The following is a 16,700-nucleotide window of genomic DNA, read 5'->3' as shown; positions in this document are numbered from 1 at the left end:
ATAAAACTGTATACACAAACCAAAAAGTGCCAACAAGCCCATTTTAGAATTAGAATTAGAAAGTCTTACATACGATCAAAACAGATATTTTTGCTTCTGTTCATCATTTTATCAAACGGACTAAAATATTCGAATAAAACTACATGTATATGAAATTACTATCTCTCACGTTACTCCCACCCCGCTCTTTTACCAGACCACCCTTTATTCCATTTCCTTGTTTTAGTTTCATATCGTTTATGTTAAGTTATATATATCTAACTGCCGTCATTATGAATTCTTTGTAATCATTATTTGTATGGGATAGGACCTCCATAATGTTGTTTTAACTTGAGTCAAATGCCCTTGCTTGTATTCTTGAGCAAATAAATATGTTTAAACCAAATAGAATTACCTTACTACAAGTTTTCATTTCCCGTTATTTGTAATTTTACTGCTACACATCCACCCATACAGCAATCCTACGTTGGCCCAACATAGTCATTCAAGTTGGGCCAACATTTGATGTTCAACGTTGCCCAACGTTGGAATTGCAAAGGGAGCCAACGTTGGGCCAACGTAATGCCAACTTTTAACACTGAGGAGTTGTTGAAACAACGTTGGCCCATTGTAAGCCCGACGTTATCCCAATCAAATGGTCCAAAGATGGTTTCCTATAAGATTTCGAAACAGAATATAAAGTATAAGCACTGGTATATCAGAAAAGGAAAATTTGCATTTTTTTCTTGCATTTCATCCATTTCATATAAAATAATAAAGTATGTTATTGTTTTATGATTCTGGTTGCCGGTGTACATTCATGTAAACGGAACTCGCCATGTTAGTAATTTGGTCAATCCACCTACTCGGACTAGATATTATCATAACAGTTTTCTTCCATCGTCTGTTAGACTTTGGAATCAGATTCCACCAAATATTAGAAATTCTTCTATGTATTTCTTTAAGAAATATCTAAGAAAGACAAATCCATTGCCAAAATATTTCTATGCCAGTAAAAGAATTAGAGTTTACATGCAAGAGTTGGGACCCAAAGAAGTGGTTTAAATAATCCTTCGTAAAAGAAAAAAATAGTTAACGATCCATTTTTTTGTCTGAAAGCAAGTTGAGAGTTCTGAACATTTCTTTTTCTTTGCTCTAGGTTTGAGGTTCACAGACTAAACATGTTTTGCAAGATTCACGGATATTTTTCCGACATAGTTCCAATTTTAGTTAGTTTTCTGAACATCCGGTTTCAGATTTCGTCTCCTGTTGGCACATTTTTACTTCGCAAAATGTGGTTCATGTATTTAGTGAGCTGGGTGGCATTGTTATTTCAGATATGTTTGATAACATTAGCAATAGGTAGACTATAGAAACAAATTAATATTTTATTTTAAGTACCAAATAACGACTTACCGATATAAAAGTTGCCAGTGTCTTTAAGTTTAATTTTATACAGAGGAAATATTTTAAAAGTTTCGTTTATGCAGGTTCAATCAGTTTTCAATATCATAGTTTCAGTTTTTGGGATTCAATAGCTGACAGTCAAACTAGCAATGCACCAAAAGTCCTGAAGAAACTTGATTGGAATTCATAAATGTACTCCTATTTAATATCAGAGCTATAACATGTACTTTAAGCACTGGGTCCTACCAATATATGCTTGGATATGCCAAGAGCTGGTATTTGCAGCAGGAGAAAGTACTGTATCTTTGAAGATATGGATACGGAAGAGACTTTATGCTGGAATGTAATGGTGAATGCAGAACTGAAATTTTCCATCTGTAACCATAACTCTGAATGTTACATGTATGGCTACACACACAATTTAATTTAAATTCTTTATTTCAAATGCAGTTAAAGATGAAAACAGAAGAGTAAAATTGTCTACAGTAGAAATAACACTGCATCACTGACGTTTTCTTTCCTGTCAGACTTTCAGTCTATCTTGGATTTTTTAGAACATGATATGCATGTACATGTATACAAAGATCATATGATGTGTCTATGATTGCTTGGTACATGTAAAATGCTGTTAGGGTATAGTAGGTTAACCCAACTCCATTGGTCAAAATATTAAGCCTCTGAAACATTTTGTAAGATTTGGAAACAACAATTGATGGACATGTTTTGTTTCTATACACTGTGGCACATAACCTGGATATTTTTATATTCAGTTTTGAAAAAAAATTTATTATGATTGTAAATTGTGAAATCTGTGAAATTCATGGTCATGAGTACATTTTATTATCATCTGACGTCTGTGAGGAATGCATCCTACATAGCAAACCATTAATCAGTTCTGTTTATTTTATGGTAAGTTGAAGATCAATGATAAAATTTAAGTTTAACTTTGAATGCATACAATGATTTCTAGAGTATACAGTAAATCAAAATGGTTAATTTATAAAATGAATGTTATACCATTTGTGGAATGTTAGCTTATTTGATTAGGTTATTAAACACCCATTGACCTGACCTTGATGACATATGATTCACATGCATAGGATCTGGTTTTTTGTTACAAAAAAATCTGAATTAGTAATTACCCTAAAAATAGGTTGCACTGGAAACAGGTTAAACCATTAATATGTCTTCAAGACATTCAGATTAATTCTTTCTTCATCTGTAAAATATGAAAATAAGTAAAATTTAGTGAAACAAGCCAATGTTTTGACTGTTGCTTTGACCAAGTCCTGTGTGGTGCCACTATATCCAATCTGCCCATTTTCAATCAGCATTATATACAATTTAATAAGCCTATGGAGGGAATTGAACTATCATATGCAGTAAAGGTTTGAGGTGCAAAACTTACCTCTTTTATAAAAAAAACAGTATGCCAAGTTCCCTATCTTAACAGGTTATTATGTCAAATCACCTGTGTAACAATAATGTGTAAAACCATAGCATTCAGAGTTAGGATTACACATGGAAAATTGTGATTTTGTAACCTACATTGCATTCCAGTATTTAGTCTCTTTTATTTAGCCTATTAAATCAGAAAAAAACATAAAAAAAAGTATACATTTTTTGTATGCTACATGTAAATACAAATACAAATTAATTAAACTCTAAAAAATGTCTTAAGTATTGATTTTTATTGTCAATTCATCAAAGTTCAAGTCTATAAAATTGGGATTATCTAAATTCACTTACAGCAACATTCATTTCACAACCTGTAAATATTCATGAAAAAAACAAATGAACTCCTTACTGCTACTTATGAAATACAAATACTTATATTGCCAACTAGTTAAAAAATTACATTTACTAATTACATAAAGTCATTTCTTGCATTTAATAACTATATTGATTTAAAATATTTAGGCCAAAATAAAAAGATTGTTTGTTTCCACTCGTCCAGTCGACTGAGTGAAAACCCCGCCATCCCAAAAGTTTTTATTCCGATTTTTCAGCGATATTCTTTTTTTTATTTTTGGAAAAAAGCAGAATCGTTCCTGTAACCGCAAACTTTATTTTAGCCCATATGGAAGTCTTCTTTTTTCTATAATATCTACCCAAAGTCAGAAAACTACTGGAATAAAAGCTTTGTCTGCTGGTACGAGAACACAATTAATTCCCCTTGATTTTTGTGTATACAAATATAGTTCCAACTGTGGTAGTAGGTACCTTCCACATTTTTTCATATTTTTACTGGAATCTATTTGCTGAAGTTTTGCCTCTAATTGGTAGAAAATAGGTGAAAATTACATGGAATTGTTTTTCATTAATCAATTCTGACAAAAAGTTGTGATTTGGTTCAGTGGAAGAAGGTTAAAATTTAGGACTTTAAACTCAGTTCATTTGTCATGTTTACTCAATTTCCGGGTCATATGTATTAATTTCAGAAAATGATGGTAAAATTTTCTACAATTTATATATAAAGTCCTGTTTGTACATATCTTTAGGCCAGAGGAGTTTTATTCAGTTTGCCCTGGTGGAATTTTTTAATCTGCTGAAATGTGTATATTGAAATGCACTTGAAAATTAATTGTGGTCTCGTGCCTAATATATGAAATGACTTTAAGTCATCTACATGTGGAAAAAAGGCTGAAGGATGACGGTTAGTTCACCCTTTGCTCATCTGTGTCTGTAAAGTGTTGAATGAAAAACCAAAATGTTTGTAAATATAGATTATTTGAGTATGAGGCTGAGGACACATTTAACGATGTTCTTCAGCCAAGTTCGGGATGTTTTGGACGGTTGTGACATTGATGATTTTACTTTTCACAAAACAAACATTGTAACAGCAGAGGTGTCCGACAAACTCACGAGAACGACCATCTTTTCATCTGACATGGAAGAATCAATTTGAATTTTGAAATAATTTGATAAAACATTGAAATATGTTAAATTTACAATCAACCAAAACGAAGAATGCAAGATGTTGGACTGACCAACGCAGACACAATCCTGTCGACTGCTGTGACACCGTCTATCTTAACTCTATCTTAATTCGTATTATGAAAGAGGCAAATTCTAAAAAGGATCCTAAACTCAATGATACAACAGTAACAAATTTCACAGGTAGGATACACATGCATGCAAAAAAGAAAAAAAAATTACTTTCTCAAGGAGGTAATTGATTGAACCTGTAGAATAAGGGGAACTTTCTCCTGTCACCTCTTTGAATTTTTTTTTGGAAGGGCAAACTTCTTGCACATTTCTCTGGATTGAAAAGTAAAGGGTGGATTTTTTTTTAAATGGGGGCCGGGTGCTCCTACTCAGTTTCTCTTTTGATAATTAGTTTTTCTTGATTGAAAGTAGTTACGAACAGCTTTGAGGGGGTGGCACTGGTTTCCGCTTTTCCAATTCCAAATCGAGGGAGTGGGTGGCCAAGTGTTTAAGGCGCTGGACTTTAAACCACAGGATGTTGACAGCGCTGTTGGTTCAGTCCCCACATGTCATGTTTTCCAGACACCTGCCAAAAGGGGTTTCACTGATTTTCAGTCTTGAAATATAGGGCCTTCCACTCCCAAACCTGGCGACCATGCAAGTACATGGAAAAGAAAAAAATTTGAATCCTTCACAGGCCTTTCATTGATAGGCGGTACAAGGTACCTCCAGAATTTTAAAGTTTCATACATTTTTATTAAACAAAATGAAGTAAAGTACCTCCTACAAAACCAAAGGCACCTGTATTGTAAAAAAATGATGAAACCCCTGCCTGGTAAAATTTTGGTTTTGATCTGTTGAGCCATGTTGGAGTTTTTGCCCCTTTTCAATGATTTTTTGCTATTTTTAATGTTATTTCTTTCAAAAATCTTCTCCTCTGACACTACTAGACCAATTGAAACCAAACTTGGTATGAATATTCCTTGGGGTATCCTGCATAGAACTGATGTGGGGATTTTTGATTCATCGAAAAACACGGCCACCGTTACTAAAAATCGAACATAGAGGTCAGACAGTAGTTTTTCGCATATATCTCCAAAATGGTTAGGTTTAGCCAAATTCAGACATGGGGATAAAAGTGATCAGCATGATGAGATCTATCTGCGGTCAAACTTTCATTTTAATCTATCAAGCCAAGTTGGAGTTATTGCCCTTTTTCAATGTTTTTTGCTATTTTTTGTTATTTCTTTCAAAAATCTTCTCCTCTGACACTACTAGACCAATTGTAACCACACTTGGTATGAATGTTCCTTGGTGTATCCTGCATAGAACTGTAGTTGAGATTTTTGATTTGTCAAGAAACATGGCCGCTGTTACTAAAAATAGAACATAAAGATTCAACAGTAGTTTTTTCACATATATCTCCTAAAACTTTAGGTTTAGCTGAAGCTGAATTCTGACAGGAGTAAAAGTGTTCAGCATGATGGGATCTATCTCTGGTCAAATTTTGGTTTTAATCTGTTATGCCATGTTGGAGTTATTGCCCTTTTTTCTATTTTTGCTATTTTTAATGTTATTTCTTTCAAAAATCTTCTCTGATACTACTTGACCAATTAGAACTAAACTCTGTATGAGGGTTCCTTTGGGTATTCTGCATAGAACTGATGTGGGGATTTTGGATTCATCGAAAAACATGGCCGCTGTTACTAAATATAGAACATAGGGGTCAGACAGTTTTTCACAAATATCTCCAAAACTGTTAGGTTTATTCAAATTCTTTCAATAGCTGAAATGATCCATATTATTAGGACTACAAAAGTCTTCAGACTCCTTGTAAGAGTTATTGTCCTTGAAAGGGGAAAAATGACTTTTTTTTAATAGTTTTCAGTCAACATCTTGAAAACTATGATGGATTTAAAAGAAACTTTCAATTGTTGAAAAGATCTTGTGATAAGTCCTAAAAAGACTTCTTGAGTCAAAAGCTTTTGACAACTTGTTTAATTTATTGCCTTTGAAAGGCAAAATTCAACAACTTTCAAACTTTTTCTATTTCCAAATTGTTGTATTTCCTAATTCTTAATCCCCAAAACAAATTGACCCATTTTTCCACTTCCCAAGAATAGTCCATTCCAGCTTTAGAATGGAGGATCCCTCCTTTTTTCAAAACGGCATATTTTAATTTATTTCCTATCCTTTCTGATTTTGAAATATCCACTCTAAATTTGCAATTTTGCTTTGTAGCCAATCAATATTTGAACCATCTAGTACAAGAGTTCAAAGATACTGGTGATGGTTTTCGAGGATCAATGTCTGAAAAACCATAGCTCAACAGTTGCAGTTAGTGGTGAATGCAGTTTGAAAGAAATGACACTCCTCATGACTTTCCTGAAATGACTGTTTACATTTCTCTTCAATGCCAATTCATTGTTTCTACTTGCCTGATTCTAGTCTTGAATGAAAAAAATTAAATAGAATGATAAGAAATAATATACTTGTTCTTTCTCAACACAATAAGCAAGACTCAATGCTATTAAATACACTTTTTTCAAAAGACAAATACAAAATGTAAAAATTAAGGCTGCAATTTGAAAATTACCAATTTATGTAGCATTAAATTCTGCAATTGTTCTCATGAAATCAAATAAAGGAGTTTATACAGCTTGGAAAAAAAAATTGCCTACCTTCCTACTCATCTGCAAAATTTAGGGTCGGGAGAGAGGAAACAAACATATTTTTAAATATGGCCTTATTTATAATTTTGCATATTAACCATAATTATAGGGAATGTTGTCTGATTAAACAGCATTTCAAATAATGAAAGTTTAATTTGTCATTCAAACAAGATATAAAGTCACAAGACATTCCTTGATCTAATGAAGAGTAAAGTCACAAGACATTCCTTGATCTAATGAAGAGTAAAGTCACTAGACATTCCTTGATCTAATGAAGAGTATGGTATACATTTTGGCTCCAGGCAAATTCTGGCATATATTAGGAGAACTGTGAATACTTGATTTGAACAATCTTGGTCTGACTACTAATTCTATCTAATTTATGTTAAAGATTTTGCACACTTCTTTTGGTGTAACGATTAGTGTTACTAAACTTTTATGAGCAGATGTTCATCCAACACTTTTTGTTATTGTACAGAAATGTATCTATTTGTACATGATCTTTTCCAGCTGCTGGCTTGTTTTACATAGCAGAACTAGTGGAGGAGTATACTGTACTAACTGGAAAGGTCATCAAATATTTGATACTGGTGGGTACGGGTTTGGCATGTTTACAAATATTTGCTTTTCATGTAGGTTATATCCTGATAAATTATTAATAGGCTTCCATTTTTAGCTGTATTGCTACTGTAGATGGTTATAAATCTAAATTTTAGTCAGTAATCAGTGTTAAAGGGTTATTGATTGATAGCGAATGATGCAGACAAAAATTTAATTTATGTCTTAAAATGCTAAGTGTAACCAAAATTTGGTAAAAATCATAATTAATATTTTGATAACAGACACCCTTCTTGGGATTAAACTGTTGGTATCAGCACAAATGATCATAAATTTATCACAATCTTGCTCTCTAATGAAAAGTTCTCAACAAGAAGTTCATTGATCATGAACTTGAAAATCTAAGCACCCATTATGTGAACAACAGAAAATTTGCAACTTCACTTTCATGGGTTCCACCATGTGTAAGCTTATTATTCGGATGCACATAAGCTAAGTAAGGTATCCATGTTTTTGAGGGTTTTTTAAATTTTTTGCCACAAAATGCCAGTAACACTTTGTGAGAACAATTTGAAAATTTAGGCTTCAGCTTAATGAGTTGTAGGGTTTGTAAACTTACTGGCTTGATGGCACATCAGATTTATCTTTATTCAAATGGTCGTGCTGGCCACTTTCCAAGGATTTCATAAATACAATGTATTTGTTGCAAACGATGTTAAGCACCATTTGTAAGGTACTATACATGTATGTAGCTGCATCAGTTTGTAACATACATGTTCATGTGTGTCAGCTTTTGGGCTTATCCCTCATCCACTTTTAGGTCTGTAAATTTTTGTTTATTTGAAGTTTTTATGCCCCCATGACAAACTGTCGGGGGGAATATGAATTTACCTCTGTCCATCTGTCTGTCCGTCCGGATTACACATGATCATGGCTTGTCCAGCTATCTCCTCATACAGTTTTTGAACTACATTTAAGATATTGTACAGGATATTTCTACACATGATGAAGGTGTGCAGGGCCACTGGATTTCGATTTTCTTGAAATATTACAGAAATTGGTGATAGTTGCACTTAGTAATTTTACTCAGAAATATATGGATCATGGCTTGTCCGGCTATCTCCTTGTACAGTTTTTGAACTACATCTAAAATATTTTACAGGATATTTGTACACATGATGAAGGTGTGCAGGGCCAAAGAATTTTGATTTTCGTGAAATGTTACAGAAACTAGTGATAGTTAGACTTTGTAATTTTTGTCAGAAATATTTCCCAAGCAACAAAGTTAGGGATTTGTTATGGGGGGTATTAACATTTTTTATGTGTCCGTCAGTCCGTCCATCGGTCCTCTTTTTTCACATCGCAACTAGTCTGACACTACCAAACAGAATTTCATGACATCATGTGGTCTGGATACAATTTATAGGTATGCATATACTTAGGAATTTCTGATCCCCAAAATTGATCCCCAAATTTTTTGAGTTACGGTACTGGAACATTTTGTCATTGCAAGTCTTGGAAGGATTGAGCTTAACCAACAGACCATGAGTATCACAAGTCTTGGAAGGATTTCTGAATCTGAAAACCATGTCTTCATACAAAAATAAACATGTTCCTAATTTGGCAAATCTAGCAAGCGGGGGCATCATTAGTGTCTTACAGACACATTTGATTTACTAAAAAAAAATCGCTACTAACAAATGAGGTTGGGGCTCCTGTGATAAACAGGGCTTCTAGTCTTTGACTTAACTTTTAATAACAATATAAATACATTGTAAACAAATTGATAATTCATCAGGAAAAATCAAAATTTGTTCTTAAGCTCTACCATTGTTCTTTTTATGATATAATGGACTTCTGTACTGACCACACATTTGACAATACTTTTTAGCTCACTTGCACTTTGTATCTTTCAATCTGTTGTATTCTTTTCTTTTAAAAATTTTCTGGACTGTTCCAGTTAAACATGAGGGACAGGGCAAAGGCACTTTTTTTCTTTGTCCAGGTCTTTTGACAAAATATAGTGTAATACAAAACATCAATTGAACTTCTAAAAGTGCCTTCCCCAGTTACCTCATATCTTTTAATGAAATAGCCCTCTCCTATGAAATTTTGTCTCCAACATCCTTGGGTTATCTATTTCAAAAATTGTGCTAATTGTGTAGATAAACCATAAAATATAGCCACCTTTGTATTTTAAAAATTTTTTTTTTTTTACCTTCGCCTGAATAAAGCTGAAATATTGCTGCTCTGGCATTAAACCTCAACAATCAATCAATCATATTTTTTAACACAATGGTCAAGTTATCAATTTCAAAATATATCAAAAGAATTATGAGATATAGTTTAAAATTCGTTGGACCTTCATTCTTCAGCTTGAAAAGCTCTACCAAAGTTTTTATTTGATTAAAGTTTGAAGACCCTTATTTGAGTAATTGCCTTTAAAAAGTGGTTTTAAGCTTATAACTTTAAAACAGCAATAGATAAAGAGAAACTTTCAATTGTTGAAATAATCCTTATGATTAGAAATGTCTGCAGGGGTCCAGGTTGTGTTATGACTCCTTATTTGAGTTATTACATTGGAGCTTTTAGTTTTTGTAATATTTGTATTTGATTTGGTTTCCTTTAAAGTCTGTGACATGAGTTATTTATAATCCAGCACTTAATTTGCATTTTTACTTTTTATTATACTCACATTCCTGTTATATATATTTTTACTTACAGTTTACAACAGTGATATATATAGGACTATTCCTGTTTGAAGATCTAGATACATCATTGATAGTTGTAGGATTGCTAGGAAATGCAGCCTATTTTGCCCTTTTGCAGAGCTTCCCATACTTTATTTTATCATCGCCTTCTTTCATAGCATCAGTTGGTATGTATTGACAACTAGTTATCCATAAATCTCATTACATACATGTACATGTATGATTGCTAAAGCTTGTTACCTTGGTGGAGAAAGAAAAAATGCATACTGATACAAAGTTACTGAAATCAGAGATGTTTCAAGCTTTAATGAAGTGTCTTTGTGTCCTTTTTGCATGTTCATCCTCTTCAGTGGTATCAACCTCACTCTGCAAAGTATTTTATTTGTGCAAATTTTTATAGGATTTATATTTTTTTAGTATGACACGTAATTTAAGAAAGCAGAAAAGCAAATAAATTACTTTTTTTTTTATACAGCAACCTGTTTTCATATTTCTTAAAAATTGTTTTCTATTTATTTCTGGCTGTATCAAGATCAATTTCACAGTGAAACTTGGTCAAACTGAACTAAAAACCTATTGAAATCATAAATTTTTGAAAGTCCTAGGTAAGAAATAATAATGAACCTATTTAAACCAAACAAAATATATTCAGATTCCTATGATTTTCTGATGTATCTTATTTTAATGTTGTTTTATTTTTCAGTAATGGTAGTCATGAATCACTATTTTGCCTTCTCTTTTTTTGCAACTGTATGGTATCCATTTTCTGATGTAAGTATACATTGTTCTAACTGATCGTAGTTTTACAGTTAACCCCTACAAACCCAATTTAGTGAGATATTATGGGAATCATTCAGTCTGTCCTACCATCAGTCTGTCCTACCATCAATCTGTCCTACCATCAGTCTGTCCTACCATCAGTCTGTCTTAAGCTGTTTATTGGATTTTGATAAACTTTGGGTATCATGAAGGTGATCATTTTCTGATGTTACCAAGGGGAGATAATGGGAATGGTCATTTCTGGTAAGATCTCACTTACCACTTCCGGGTCAAATGGTCACCCCTTATGTAGTACCAAAAAACACATTGAACCTAGATCTATGCATTCTAAGTGCATAGTTGTGCATAGTGCATAATTTCTGTGTATTCCGATCAAAAGAAGTCAAAATAAAGCTGAAAAGTGTACATATATACTTTAAAATCATATTTGTTATTTACTACAAAAATATATGAATTTTGTTGACATGTGTGAATTATTTTCCTCCATTCTGTTAGTTAGTAGAAAAGGTAAAAATGTGGATTTTCAATATTATTTATTCAAGTAAATTTTGTGAAGAGTTTCATCAATCATTGTACCATCGGCATAATAATTTTGAAAGCCTTATTTTCCAAGCTGCGCAATGGTATGCAACTTTGAGATGTCATTTGTCCTTGGAAATCACAGTGAAGCTTGTCAGTACATTTTGTTGAAGTTAAGCAATTGGTTGATATTTGCAAGGGGAGATAATCCAAATTTACATTTAATCCTCAACCTTTTGATACAGTTTAATGAAACTTCAAAGGAAGATAGGATTCATATATAAATGTAGGTGTAAATGGAGGCAGGCAATAATTGTCGGATGCCTGCAAAGGGAGATAATTTAAGATAAGGGTTTTGCATGTTCATATCTCAAAATCCAAATTACTGTTAGCTGAATTATGATGAAAGATTAAAGGAAAGTTAGGCATTATATTTAGATGTGTATGAAGATCATTATTAGCAGATACCTGTGTAGGAAGATAATTCAACTAAATTTCAGGCTAATGTTGTGATACTTCCACAATGAAAAGTTTACTCCTTATAATCTGATGTTACCACTTAACAGAATATGTCAGTATTGAATGTCTCAACAGGACATTACGTTTGTCTAACTTTGGTTGACTTTTGTCTTAACTTTAAAACCGAAATTATTGATTTTAACTGCGTTATTTTTAATTTTTTAACTGCTCTAGATTAGTGTGTAAGAATTACCGGTATTCTTTATAAGCTTGACACAATAGAAACTACCATGAAGGAGTTATTGACCTTATCACTTTGAATGCTTGGAAGATTTAGAATATGGAGGGTAACTGTGATCAACTTCTGGTATTAAATGATATCCATTTATTTCAGGTACTTGCATACTTCACAATATGCCTTTGGCTGGTACCTTTTGCATTTTTTGTGTCACTCTCGGCAAATGAAAATGTATTACCAACAATGGCCGAAAATCGAACAAAATCAGAGGAAACAACAGATGTAGTCAGTAACTATTTCAGAAAAAAGACAAAAGGAATGGGACTTCTATCTTTCCTCAAGAATGCACAAGACACTCTCCTACCACAAAGAGTGAGGAAACAATATTAATGAGGCGTGGGCAATATAACACTGGTTCTACTGGTGGTAATGAAGTTAAGGATGCAAAGTGGAAAAATAGCTGCTTACCAATTGTGTGTAGTATTTATATTGAACAATATATTGTGAAAATACAGCTGCTTGATAGGACTAAAACTGAGGTCCTATTTAACTTTTCAAAAAGTACGAAATGATTGATTACGAGTGTTGTTCACAGATTGAATCTGATTCATGTATATTAAGAATGAGTTTTTATAAACATTGTCATATGAGATTAAATTACATTTGAAACTTCAGGTAATGTTGTACAGTGAAACTTCTCCAAGAAGAACCCTCAGAAAACCAGCCTTCCCTTCAAACCAGTCGTTTTCAAAAGTTCCGGCCAATCTACCTTAAAACCTGTGTGTTTTCTCTTCATTAGACCGGCCACCCCTTAAAACCGTACACAGTTTTTAAGTTTTTCACAGTTTAAATTACATATTTCAAATAAAAACAACCTCTCAATTCCGGCCACTCGGTTATTGTTCACCTGTAATAAATGTGTCAACAAAACTGTAAATGATTACATAATATTACATAATTAATAATTTATTCACTGTCCGGTTCTCATTTCATCAGTGGACAGATGATAATTAAAGGGGACAGTAGTTTAAACAACAAAATTAATCCAGACATTACATTTTGTCACTGGTTGGCTGTTAATTGGTGTTTACACACGTCAGATAACTGGGGTCATTTAATAGTACGATCTTCACAATCTTCTAACTGTCAATTAATGTAACCTGTATCCAAGCAAAAACAACATAGGGGTTTATTAGACTTTGTTGATAGGTAATTTGCCAAAACAATACAAATAATTAATTACCATCAATAGCCCTTTGATCTTGAATACACATTGTTTCAAAACCATGAACATTATTTTGTCGGCAGTACCGTTTGTAAAGTCAAATCATTTACAATTGATGCATTTGAAATGTAATAAAAGGCCAAATGTTTTGAATTGGCATTAAACATGTCTCGACCAACAAACAGACAAGGTGTAGGGTTATAGAACACATTAATGGAAACAGCTCTTAGATGCATTGCTGTTTTTCATAAAACCGGCCACCCCTAAAAAACTGGCCATTTTTTCTTGTCCCAGTGCTTGCCGGTTTGGAGAAGTTTCACTGTACTTTTAAACTACAAAGCAGACCAAGGAGTGGTCAATAATTGTTATGAATGATTGTTTTGTGTCAATCAGTGTTAATTAACTGCAGTTTTTTTATCTCAATATTTGTTGGGGTTGCTTTGAAGGTAAACCTTAATAGTGTAATTAATTGGATAGAGTGCCAAAGAATGCCTAGATTTAACAATTGTGCGGAAATCCTCAGGCGTTCATGATATACCAGTTGGATCCAGGGCTGATTTGTTTTGTATCACCTAAGTTATTAAACAGTTCAACAAGTACATTAAGTTCAATAAACAGATTTTTCAGTACATAGATTTTGGTAAGCAAGTTTGGCTTTACAGTAAAATGTTTTTGTACAACAAAACATTTTACAATGTACCTTTCAACATTGCCAAACTTTTTAAGCAATGATTTGAAAATCATTATTTATTTTGATGCAATCTAACTAAGTACTTTTATTGAGACTTTAATGTCAAGCATGGCATCAAGATTTAAACTACTGTGTATTTTTGCATACTTAGATTTAAGTGCTTAAAATGTGTAAATTTTAGCTTCTAGTTATAATGTCTTACTTTCTTGCTATGGTGACTAGTAAGATTGTGTATATTTTGAATGTAGCTAGTTGTCTTACATGTTGCTAAGGCAACTCGTAAGATTGTATACATTTTGCATGCTGGTATAACTTTTAAATTTCAATTGACCATATTTGCATGTGAATCTCGTTAACATGATAAAACATTATATTCAAGTAAAAACCCATACTTACATAAGTAAACATTTTAATCATAAGTTTGATAAAGTTTTTACTAGACACATTGTTGGTTTGATGTAGGTAAACCTCGTTACATTACAATGTTTTATTGGTTAATTTCCTATGCATACATTTGGTCAGTATGCTAGCTTCACACATTGTTTTTCAGGATTACAGATTTACAGTTTTCTAGGGTATTACTGAGATACAATGAATATGTAATTAGCTGGATCTATCATGTGACTGAGCATCACATGACCCCCACCAAAAGAAATACACCTTTTTCTGAGATAGTACAGAAATAAACAGTTTCTGAGCTGAAAACCTTCCTAATTAGAAGACATCTATCAAACAGGGCATAATCTCTGATCAATTATAAATAAATTCAGTCATTTATTTACTTGTTTCAATGGAACCAACTTTTTTACATTATAATATAGATTAGCCTTTATTTTAAACTGTCACATGACCAACACCATCTTTATAAGAAACTAGGAAATGACCTTTTATTTATTTAAGCAATAAATGTTTTCTTTTGCTCAATGTTGATGTTAGAGAGAGATATTCTAATGTGTTTTTTTTTTTTGTGTTTGCATTGTAGAGTACAATGAACATGATTTTATGGCCTATATATCTTATCTTATTTACAATTTTTTTGTGTCACTCATAGAAAAAAAACTCTATTACAGATTAGTTGCACTTATAATGTTTTTGGTGCAGTGATATTAATTATGATGTAGCTGGGTTTTTGTAGCAAAACTTGTCCGTAGACCCTCTGTGAACAAAATGGTTGTGTCTGATTTCCATTCTCTCATTACTCTTTCAGCAAAGGTAAATATTAGTCACAACTGTCAACTTAAACTCTTCGTTTATGTGCCATATTGCATTGTGAGAATATGTAAATAATGTCTTGAAATCCTATTTTCTCGTAGAATACAATTTACTTTAAAAGTTATTGACACGAACATTTGTGTACTCATATTTTACCCTCAGTCATTAGAGAGGTAACTATTTTCTAATTACTTTTTTTGTCAATCTGTTTGTAACAGGTAACTAAGCTTCTATTGGAAGGAAAGTCAATATACTGAGTAGATTGCTTTTACATGATCTTGTATCATGTCTCCGCCTTTCCATTTCCTCACTTGTACATTTTGTGTTTATGATACAACCTCGTAATTTTTGGGTGATGCATAATGGAAATTTTTTGTAACAAATGTCTCCGCTTCTGTAGGAGGAAATGCTTAGATATTTGGTACATTGCCTTACATAATGACTTGTATCACATCTTCCCTTTCCAGGTTTGACAAATGGTCGAAATGGAGTTTTTGTTGCATAACATAGCATGCAACATCTTGTTATTTATTGGTATCAGTTTTTGTGATTTTATTTTAGCAATTAGACTGCACCACAAAAAATGATGAACAAAAATTAAGATGAAAGATCATGATCGTATTACTGTAAAAATGCTTTGTAGTCCCAGAATTGTTTTTTTACCAGAGTTGTTGATTCTATTGAATTATTCATACAGATCCTGTTAGGGTTATGACACAATTATATTTGTTGTAAAGAAAATTTTTGATTGTCTATTGGTGCAACTTTTTTATGACTTATATTGTTAAGCAAGGTCGTATAATTATATAAATGTTATTACCAGTAAATTAGAACTTCATTATGTACTTATTTTTAGTTTTATATAAACTTCCTTAAAGAGGCTTCAATTTGATTTTAATGTAGAGGATAGGATTAAATTTGAAATAATTTAATTAGTTCTGATTGGTTGGTTCTCTTTGGGCAACATAAATTGTCGTGTATGAACTCATTCAGTAATAGAATGTCATTAACATTGATTAATCAACAGTTCAAGATAGAATTACATATTTTTGGATTATCATATTTAGTTTAGGGAAAATTTTGCTTACACAAAAACACAATAGAAATAACCCTGGATCAATATTTTGTAGAAAATACATTGGTTATTTTCATGGATTTCATTTCCTTCTAGCCCCTCTTTAAATCAAATTTTGCCACTTATTTTCATTCAGTAGTAAGAAAGCCATAGTCATCAATTTATGCAATTTGAATGTGATTGTGTTTTGACCAATAAAAATTTCTTGGGATTTTTATATTTATCTCATTAGTCATTAGACAAGCG

General features: G+C 32.4%; 1 protein-coding gene across 1 annotated transcript; it reads left to right on the top strand.

Moving 5' to 3' along the window:
* Nucleotides 1–1,214: 1,214 nt before the first annotated feature.
* Nucleotides 1,215–16,671, top strand: LOC148608277 (protein TEX261-like). Its single transcript, XM_088544301.1, has 5 exons — nucleotides 1,215–1,341; nucleotides 7,497–7,576; nucleotides 10,269–10,422; nucleotides 10,959–11,026; nucleotides 12,408–16,671. Exons 1-5 carry the CDS (start codon nucleotides 1,272–1,274, stop codon nucleotides 12,639–12,641), a joined length of 606 nt encoding a protein of 201 aa, XP_088400427.1. The 5' UTR covers nucleotides 1,215–1,271; the 3' UTR covers nucleotides 12,642–16,671.
* Nucleotides 16,672–16,700: the final 29 nt, after the last annotated feature.

The sequence above is a fragment of the Perna viridis genome, chromosome 9 (assembly GCF_037379345.1).
Source record: "Perna viridis isolate PV_CMFRI_1.1 ecotype Kerala chromosome 9, ASM3737934v1, whole genome shotgun sequence".
Taxonomy (NCBI): Eukaryota; Metazoa; Mollusca; class Bivalvia; order Mytilida; family Mytilidae; genus Perna; species Perna viridis.
The sequence above is the reverse complement of the archived record's forward strand: the minus strand, read 5'-3'. Positions and strand labels throughout refer to the sequence as shown.

Excerpts from the sequence above, each read along its gene's own strand:
- LOC148608277 (XM_088544301.1), top strand. The coding sequence starts at position 1,272 with ATGTGGTTCATGTATTTAGTGAGCTGGGTGGCATTGTTATTTCAGATA. Across the intron at positions 7,577-10,268 it reads TCATCAAATATTTGATACTG|TTTACAACAGTGATATATAT; the intron begins GTGGGTACGGGT and ends TTTTACTTACAG. Across the intron at positions 11,027-12,407 it reads TATGGTATCCATTTTCTGAT|GTACTTGCATACTTCACAAT; the intron begins GTAAGTATACAT and ends CATTTATTTCAG.